General features: G+C 28.5%; 1 protein-coding gene across 1 annotated transcript in view; it reads left to right on the top strand.

The window, feature by feature from the left end:
* Positions 1 to 4,121: 4,121 nt before the first annotated feature.
* Positions 4,122 to 10,639, top strand: part of LOC109604753 (uncharacterized) — a 58,454-nt gene continuing 51,936 nt past the window's right edge. Inside the window, exon 1 of the mRNA XM_049969147.1 lies at positions 4,122 to 4,925. Within this exon, the coding sequence (XP_049825104.1) occupies positions 4,849 to 4,925 (77 nt within the window). The 5' untranslated portion in view covers positions 4,122 to 4,848. The remainder of the gene's footprint in view (positions 4,926 to 10,639) is intronic.

Below are 10,639 nucleotides of genomic sequence, written 5' to 3'. Positions count from 1 at the left end.
TATAAAAAGTATAAAAAATATAAAAAATATCAAAAACATAAAAATATAAAGAATATAAAAAATATAAAAAACATAAAATTATAAAAAATACAAAGAATACAAAAATATATAAAAAAGAATATAAAAAATTCAAAAAAATGTATAAAAAATATCAAAAAAATAAAAAATACAAAATATATAAAAAGTATAAAAAAATACAAAAAATTTAAAATATATAAAATAACATAAAATATATAAAAATTATAAAAATATAAATAATGTAAAAAATATAAAAAATATATAAAATATAATGTAAATATAAAATATGCCTATTTTTATTGTTTCTTGCACAATTTATGGGTTTTTGACATTGACATTAAAGAGGGTCACAATTGAATAAAACACATTTCGTTTCGCTCGTATTTATTCGACATTTACAAATAACAAAAACAATCGTCTGCTCCACTTAAAAACGGCACAAAAACCAAAACAATACGACTCACAAAATCGCATTTCCAGTTACCGAACCGCCCAAATTCGTGCTACGATCCGGGCCAAAAAAATAAGCAAAGAGTTGAAGCAGACGATCCACAACAATGTAATAAGGCCGTCATTAATTGGAAAATATCGCCGGGGATCGATTTTTATAATTGCATGTCAATGACATGGTAAGACGCGGACGGCGTTGCCGTTTCGACGATTGAAAACCCACAAATTCCATTACGAAGCGTTTAAACGGCAACGCGGCGACGCCACGATGATGTTGCAACAAGACGGGACACGCCAAGAGCGGACGGCGGCCGAACACCCTCGACGAGGCTTGTTCAGTGCTTGCTTGTCAATAATATTGGTCCGACTTTCGCAGTAAACGGTCTCAACACGTAATTTAAGAGCACAACTTTAAAATTTGGGCAAATTTAGCACTTAAATTGATCTAGATTGGTTTTACGAAGACACCCGAACGACCACGAGCACGTCGCCTCTTGCCCCGGGCGCAACGAACTTGACGCCGCGTTGCCACGTCGCGCGGAAAACGAGGCGGACCGAGATCCGCGGTTTTTGCAAGCACGTTACACGAACACGTGGTCGCACAATCGATTTTGTTATCGCCGTGCCCGTGTTTATATTTGTTTACGGACCGATAACGGGGATAAAAATTGAAGAAAATATTTGTACGATTAACTGGCTCAAAAAAATGAGAAAAAAAAAGGAACGGGATTTGGAGCGGAGTGAATAAATGATGGGGAAGAGTTTACGGATCGATCGTCGTCCGTTCTAATATTAACCATTATTAATTTGGACAAATAACAGGACTAAAATGGGTCGATCGGAATTGTTTAGATGGAATTGAATCGATGGGAATGCAAGACACACGTGAATTAGTAATGGGGTTTTGTCTATGGAAAAATTACAAAGGGAATTGTGTGGTCTTTAAACATTTAAGGCTGTTCCAGTTAATGCGAACTGCAATTGTAAAATGTGACGATATTTCAAAGCATCAAAATAAAACACGCTCCGTTCCGTTTATTATTTACTCAGCTCTGAATAATGGAGACTGGAAATAACATGTTGGAAGCCAATCGACATATTTATTGAAATCTTATTAAATACTATGTTTTTAATATAATTTTAAATTGATTATTTGTTTTAGTAAAATTGGTTGCTCAGTTTTTTACTAACATATAATAATAATCAGTTATTTATATATTTTTTACAAGGTTTTCTCTATTTTTGTGGTAGTTTACTCATAAATTTAATAGTTTTTATCGTTTACATAAACATATTCATAAATTAATAAAGCACACTTTGTTTCTTTTATTTTTTTTATCATTATCATTTGAGAATTCTAAATACTGAAGACAGGAAATACATATTGTAAGCCAGACAATGAATTTAGAGGAATTATGTAACTCCTCTAGTCAATATTATGTTTTTTTTTTACACGAAGATCATTTTAATACATATTTAACTATATAAATTTATTATTTATATAGTTTTAGTTTATTTTTGTGGTAGTTTAATAAAACACATCTCGATTCTTCATTTTTATTATTGTTATGAGAATTCTAAAAAATGAAGATAGGAAAAACATATTGGAAGTCATTTTAATACATTATTTTATTCATTTTTTGATTTCTTTTAATTGAAATCTTAGATTTTTATAAAGATATCTTACCAACTGAGTGGTTTTTAACAAGTTCTTGTTTGGTGGTTTATAGATAAATTTATTTGTTTTCAACATTGACAATAAACATATTCATAAGGTTGAACGTTTCGTTCATTTTTATTACTACTATCTGAAAATTCAAAAAAATGAAGATAGGAAAAATATATTTGGAAGTTAACAAATAAATTTAGAAAGATTTAGATCATTTTAATACATTTTTTAATTGATTTTTGATTTTATTAACTGAATTTTTATATTTTTGAAAACATACCTTATTTTTGGATTATTTATATAATTGTTTATAAGTTTCTATGAATTTTTGAGGTAGTTTAAATACAATTTTAATAAGTTTTAACATTTACAATGAACATATTCATAATTTAATAAAAAGAAACATTTCATTTCATTCTTTTTAATTACTGCTATATCGGAATTTTAAAAAATGAAGATAGGAAGTTAACCAATTAATTTAGAAAGATTTAGATCATTTTAATACATTTCTGAATTGATTTTTGATTTTTTTAAATGAATTTTCATATTTTTAACAAACATACATAATTATTGAATTATTTATATAGTTATTTATAAGATTTTATGAATTTTTGAGGTAGTTTCGGATAATTTTAATATTTTTTAACATTTATAATGAACATATTCATAATTTAATAAAAAGAAACATATCATTTCATTCTTTTTAATTACTGCTATCTGAGAATTCTAAAAAATGAAGATAGGAAAAACATATTTGGAAGATAACCAATAAATTTGGAAAGATTTAAATCATTTTAATACATTTTTGAATTGATTTTTGATTTTTATTAACTGAATTTTCATATTTTTACAAACATACCTTATTATTGGATTATATATAGTTGTTTAAAAGATCTTGTGAATTTTTGAGGTAGTTTAAAGATAATTTCAATAATTTTTAACATTTACAATGAACATATTCATTATTTAATAAAAACAAACATTTCATTTCATTCTTTTTAATTACTGCTATCTGAGAATTCTAAAAAATGAAGATAGGAAAAACATATTTGAAAGCTAGGAAATAAATTTAGAGTAGTTATATATATTTTCTAATCAATATTATATATTTTTTACACAAAGATTATTTTTATACATGTTTTAATTGATTATTTTAACTGAATTTTCATATTTTTAGAAATATATCTTACTAAATGATTATTTATATAGTTTTTTGTAAGTTTTTGTGACAATTTATGGATAAATTTATTAGTTTTAGATAGAAATAATAAATATATTCATAATTTAATTAAACACACTTCATTTCGTATATTTTTATTATTATTATTAATATTATTATTGGATGTACCTAAAATTGTAGATTGGAAAAACATACTGGAAGCCTGACAGAAAGTCCAGAAGTTCCAGCTAATGCAAACTGCAATTATAAAACTCGACGATATTTTAAACCGTTTCGGAAAAAATGCAAATCCATCGAAATTCACCCCAGAATCAAAATCAAATCTCAAATAACATGAAACGTCCGAACGAAGGGCATCAAAATTCAACCGACCAACCGGGGGAGGCGACGCCGAATCCGAAACCGAAAAATTTTCGCCAAAAAAAATAAACGAAGCAACACATCGTTACGTAAACCGCACCGCAAGTACGACAACGCGTTTCGGAAAAAACGCCGCGACAACAATAAAAAATCACCTAAAACGTACGAATGAATCGAAAACGATAACGTAAAAATATTAAAGTTTCAAATACGAAAATTTCGCCGTTCGGCCGTCCTCGTAACGATCTATCCCCTTTAAGCGGGCCACAACTGAACGCTCGCCGTCTCCCTCTGGCGTGCGTGCGACGAAGACGGCACGACGTACGAGCGGTGCGCTGTCATCAGCGACCTGCGTTGCCGTTTCGGTTTCGTGGTGATTTCGGCGTTGTTGCTGCTCACGAGTCTCGTTGTTCGCCACTAAAGGACGTGTTGGTGCTCCGTTGATGTTTGGTGATTTAGTTTTGGAGACGAATTTCGAAATTTTTGATTTCATACGTGCGGGTGAAGTAGGTGCGTTAACGGTTCGTGCGTTCCCGCGCCGCGCGTCCGTCCTCGTCTAACGTTGCGGCCGCCCCCCGAACGCGACGCGTAATGGACCGGCTCGGACCTGTTCTCAACAAAATAACATCGTTCTGGAACCAAGATGTCGGCCATCCGTGTGTGTATACCTCGCGTTAAATAAAACTGGGCACGCCGCACGTCTACGCGCGTAACGCGACGAACGCCGTCACGAAAATTAAACAAAACAACGGGGTGCCGTTCGACGTGCGTCTTTGGGGGGTTGGTGTTTTGGTGTACACGTACCCTCTGCTGTGTTATTCCCGACCACCTCGCCGTGTGCTCCAGAGTGTGTACGAGACGGTGGTGCGTTGAAAGGGGGCGAAGCCCCTGGGCCTTTAGCTCGGGCATGTGGTCGTCGGTACGTCGTCGTCGTCGTTCCCGTTCTGCGTGCGTTTCGACGCCTCGTGTCGTCGTGCCAGGGTGCTGAGGATGCGGTGGAAAACGGCGGTGGACGATTGTTCGGTGTGCACTCGATAATACAATACATATTACCCCCGTGAACCCGTTCTAATTTCCTTTTCGTCAACGTCCGCACGAACCGTTTTATTTGTTGTTGTTTTTTCGGGGGGGCGCGTGATTGGGTAACGTTGGTTTACATGGTTATATTATTATGGAAGTGCACTCTAGGATCGACCATGGCCAGGGAAACAATACGATGGCGTACTCGCAAAGGAATCAGAATCACAGGTAAAAATTTAACTGACTAGTCTCAACATATGTGGCCACATAAAAACTTCCAGTTGTACCCCCAATTCGCCCCTAAAACTTGAACGTCTAAAAGCTCTTCCACATAAAAATGCTCAAAACCCCCAATTAAAACAATAAACCTCAACGCAATTGTTTATTAGTTGAGTTGTAAAGTTGAAGTTTATCGTCGCCATTTTGTACAACCGTTCACACAAAGTTGCTGTGGCACAAAACGCCGGTGTTCCGAATCGAAAATCGCAAGCAAAAGGTGCTTGGGAAGTGTTTTTGGTTGTGGATTTGTGTTTAAGTGTGTTGGAAAAAATTCAACGTTTTAAACCTACTGGTAGTTATAGTTTACCAGTTTGGGTAGTTATAAGTGCAATTATGACGGTTTAAGTGTGGAAATAATGGACAAAACTACAACCAGTGCGATTATTTGTTGTGTAACGAACAATAAAGTCGTTGTGCCTAAGCTTCTTGTAGTGAAAAATTAATTTTTTAATTGTAGGTAGCTTTCCCCCCGTTTTTGACCATTTAAATACAATTTTTTGCTGGTAAATGTTCATGTTTTTTTGCTGGAAACATTTCCTCATAAGTATTGACAAACCAGGTTGGTTTAAATCGATTTTATTTGAATAAATATTCAACTCATAAACTGGGTACTCTTTAAACCCACAAACACATCAACCAACCAACTATTTAATGTATACTTATTAATAAAGTGAAGCCAAAGATTCTAGAAGTTGATTGAGTTCAAAAACCCTCAATTTTCTACATTTTTTCAGTTTATTAAGTTATAAGTGCTTGAGTGTTGAGATAATGGACGAAACTACAAATGGTGCTATTATTAATGGTGTAATGAACAATTTAATATGTTAAATTTGTTGTGCATAAACTTCTTATAGTGAAAAATTAGTTTTGATTGTAAAACCTCAATTATTGGCTTATTAAGTTACTTGTTCTTCTGTTTTGGTTGCTTTAATGTAATAATTTATATGATTTTCTGATTAAATTTGTGAAAACTACTATTTTATGTTTGTAAATGTTATAAAAACTTTTAAAATTACCTGGAAACGTTTCCATTTTGATAGTGAGGAATTTTTTACTAAAAGTTACTGAATATTGATTTTATTTAAATAAATATTCAACAAATAAACCAGGTTCTTTTTCAAACCCACTTATTTTAAACAAACATATCCATCAAACCAAATATTAATCGTATAATTAATTAATAAAGTGAAGGCAAAGATTATTAAAGTTTCTTGAGTTCAAAAACCTTCCAGTTGCTACATTTTTTCAGTTTATTAAGTTATAAGTGCTTGAGAGTGGAAATAAAGGACAAAACTACAAATGGTGCTTTTATTAATGGTGTAATGGACAATTTAAAATGTTAAATTCGTTGTGTCTAAGCTTCTTGTAGTCTAAAATTAGTTTTGAATTGTAAAACCTCAATTATTGACTCATTAAGTTACTTTTTCCCCAGTTTTGGCCACTTTAATGTAATAATTTATTTTATTTTCATACTAAATTAGTAAAAACTACTATTTTATGGTTGTAAATGTTGCAAAACTAATCTGGAAACGTTTCTATTTTAACACCTAAGCATTTTTTTCAATAGAACTGGCTGAATATTGATTTTATTTATATAAATATTCAACAAATAAACCAGGTACTTTTTAAACAGTTTCATTAAACCACTAACCAAATATTTATTGTGTAATTCACCCAGACGGGTTCACAGAAGCACCCACAGTTTCAGGAAAATCACATAAATGTGAGAAAAAGTGATTCATAGACATGTGTTTAATTTTTTCGAGTTCAGGAAACGTTCGTAATTTTTGTGGTTTTCGCTGTATCTGTTTGTTAACGTGTTGATTTTGGTTTTTACTACGATTATTGTAACTGTATTTGAAATTATCTTTCCCTGAATTGTGTTGGATGTTGTTGTTTTAGTCGCCATTTTGTGACATTAGTTTCTTTAATTGTTGGTATTTAAATGTGGTCTGTAGGGGGGGAAGCCTGTGAAATATTTTATTAATTTAAACGTTGAGTCAGTGAAAATGGCTTAAGAATATTTTTAAACGAAGATAAAAAATATCAAAAATTTGTGTTATAAGATTAAACTATTTTATATATTTCTCTGTGGAATTTAAAGTTCTTACAGTTCTTAACCTGTTATTTAATATTTAACTGTAAATTCTTTATTTTTGTTGTAACATTGTAACAATATCTCGCGGGGAATTAATAAAAATGACTTAAGTATGTTTTTATCAAAAATTTGTGTTATAAAATTAAATTCTGGATGATTTCATAAAGTAAAAGTTAATTTTAGTAAATGAATAAGTTATTAAATATATTTCTGTATGGAATTTAAAATTTTAACAGTACTTAACTTGTTATTTAATATTTAACTGTAATTCTTTTTCTTGTTGTAACAGTTACTGTAAAAACATACAAAATCTCACACAATGAATTAATAGAAATAGCTTTAAGTCTGTTTTTATCAAAAATTTGTGTTATAGAATTAAATTCTTGATAATTTTATAAAGTAAAAGTTAATTTTGGTAAATGAATAAGTTATTTTATATATTTCTCTATGGAATTTAAAATTTTTACAGTACTTAACTTGTTATTAAATATTTAACCGTAATTCTTTATTCTTGTTGTGACAGTTACTATAAAAACATACAAACTCTCACTCTGAATTAATAAAAATGACTTTAAGTATGTTTTGATCAAATATTTGTGTTATAAAATTAAACTTTTGATCGTTTTATAAAGTAAAATTTAATTTAAAAAGAATGAGAATTTATTTTATATATTTCCTCATGAAATTTAAGTTGTTTCAGAATTCTTCAAGATTGAATCGTTTAAATATTGAACTTCTATGTTATACTATACAACTAAATTGTGATAATTTTATTAAATAAAATTCTGTTTTTATACAAATTTGTTTTATATGTTTCTTTGTTGAATTTTTCAAGAAAATGGAAGAAAAGGACAAACACAGACGAAAGTCGTCCATTTTGTGGCCACATGTGGTCCTAAAAATCGGCGTCTCTTTATTTAGATTTCTCGGTACCATAAAGTCGCAACCGGACGAGAGAAACAGAGAGAGAGAAAGAAGAGAAAAAAAAAATCGTTTTCCGAAAACAATAAAACAATCACGTTTCGCAATTAACGTGTGCAAGACAAAAGAATGTGTGCCGTTGCGCAAATTCACGTTCCGTTGTCGTCCTTGCACGCCGAAAAACCGACGGGTCTCGGTTCCGGCACGTTTGGAGGCTTAATGCCAAAATGACAAGCAAGAAAAAAATGAAATAAAATGCACGATTGGTGTTTTTTTTTTTCTCTAGATTAGTTATCTGGTGTCTCTGTGTCGCAATGTGTGATTCCGATTGTGGCGGGCTATTTTGAGAATTTTGGACCCAGATATTGTGTTACGGTTTGATAAGATTAGGGTTGAATGTTTACATAATACGTCTACGTTGGATTTCGTGTCGGTGATTTGATTAGATAATGATTTGTGGTTTGGGGACGACGTACTACGTTTTTTTTTTGATTGTCTTTTAATTGGTTTAATTGTAAAAACACACGTCAGAAATATAAGGAAATTGTTAATGGAGTAAAAATTTTAATTTTTCTAGATTGTGGCAACATATCTAACCAATTCCAACTATTCAATTTGTTTTTAAAACTAATTATGAAAATTATCAAACTATTTTAATTATTAGGTAATATTTTCAAAAATTTTAAAAATAAAAGTTATTATTTGTCTCATAATTGAATTATCAAAGTTTAACAGTTGTTTTAAATTGTTAAAAATGTCAAAAATCTACAAAATAATTGTCTAGAAATTTTAATTGTTAAATTTATTACAATTTTTAATAATTTTTATTAAAATATTAAGTTTTTAAATTGTATTTTAATGTTGTAGAACTTTGTGGAAGCTTTCAAAGTTATTATTTGTCTCAAAATTGAATTATCAAAGTTTAACAGTTGTCTTAAATTGTTAAAAATGTCAAAAATCTACAAAATAATTGTCTGGGAATTTTAATTAATAAAATTATTATAATTTTTATTAAAGCATTAAATTTTTAAATAATATTTTAATGTTGTAGAATTTTTTGGAAACTTTCAAAGTTATTATTTGTTTCAAAATTGAATTGTCAAAGTTTAACTGTTGTCTTAAATTGTTAAAAATGTCAAAAATCTACAAAATAATTGGAAATTTTAATTAATAAATTTATTACAATTTTTAATATTTCTATTAAAATATTAAATTTTTAAATTATATTTTAATGTTGTAGAACTTCTTGGAAGCTTTCAAAGTTATTATTTGTCTCAAAATAGAATTATCAAAGTTTAACAATTGTCTCAAATTGTTAAAAATATCAAAAATCTACAAAATAATTGTGTGGAAATTTTAATTAATAAATTTATTACATTTTTTAATAATTTTTATTAAAATATTGAATTTTTAAATTATATTTTAATGTTGTAGAACTCTTTGGAAGGTTTCAAAGTTATTATTTGTCTCAAAATTGAATTATCAAAGTTTAACAGTTGTCTTAAATTGTTAAAAATAACAAAATTCTACAAAATAATTGTCTGAAAATTTTAATTAATAAATTTATTACAATTTTTAATAAATTTTCAAAGTTATTATTTGTCACAAATTATAGAAATTGTCTTAAATTGTGAATAAATGTCAAAAATTAAAAAAAATATTTGCAATATACATCAATTAATAAAAGCTAAACAAATTGCTTTAACAGTTACTGATAAATTTGTCAACACTTATTATTTGCCAAAATTTAATTTAACACTTTCAGTAGAACAATATTTTTATTTAAACCAATAAGTGTTATTTTTATAATTGAAACTTTTATGAAACAATTTTTAAAAATTATTTTATCAGCTATAAATTTCATAAATTGTTACTAGTAATTAACAAACAATTATCTGAAATAATTTAATGGAAATATTAATTGTATCGTTATAAATAACTATTTTTAAAATTGGGTTAAAGTAATTTTATTTTTATTTTAAATGTGTTTTAAATTCATTAGATTCTAAGGTTAATGAATTAATTTGTTAATTACGTTCTAAAAGTGAGTTACAGTTAACAAACGTATGAGATAATTTACATTGTAATTATATTATTTAATTTGTATTAAGTGTAATTATTAAATTTATTAGTTTAGTTATTAATATTTAACAATTTCTTAAAAGTTTATAAAAATGTAAAAATAGTATGGCAAGAATAATTATTTTTAATGTTATAATAATATTTAAACGATAATTAACGATATTCTAGCAATGTAACCTTCATAAAATAATCTTGTCATTAATGTTTTTATACTGTATAAACAGTTATCTTATAAAATTATTTACATTGTAAAAGATATTATTCAATATTACTAATTAAAATATCTTTCTGAAAATAACGTGAAACATTTTCCTCTGATTGAAATATTAACAATTGTTTTTAATGTAATAACATTACAATTTAACCTTCATTAGACAATTAGTAAATAATGTTTTAAATACTGAATAAACAGTTAACAAACCCATTCAATTTACGTCAATTGTTAAAAGCCTTTGGACAATGTTAACTGTTAATTACAAAGTTAACAAAAACCCAAACGTGCTTCCTCGTTTAAGACAAAAACAATTTGATTTATTAGCAACTATTAATAATTTAATTGTGA

This window comes from Aethina tumida, chromosome 6 (assembly GCF_024364675.1).
Source record: "Aethina tumida isolate Nest 87 chromosome 6, icAetTumi1.1, whole genome shotgun sequence".
In the NCBI taxonomy this organism is placed as follows: domain Eukaryota; kingdom Metazoa; phylum Arthropoda; class Insecta; order Coleoptera; family Nitidulidae; genus Aethina; species Aethina tumida.
The sequence above is the reverse complement of the archived record's forward strand: the minus strand, read 5'-3'. Positions and strand labels throughout refer to the sequence as shown.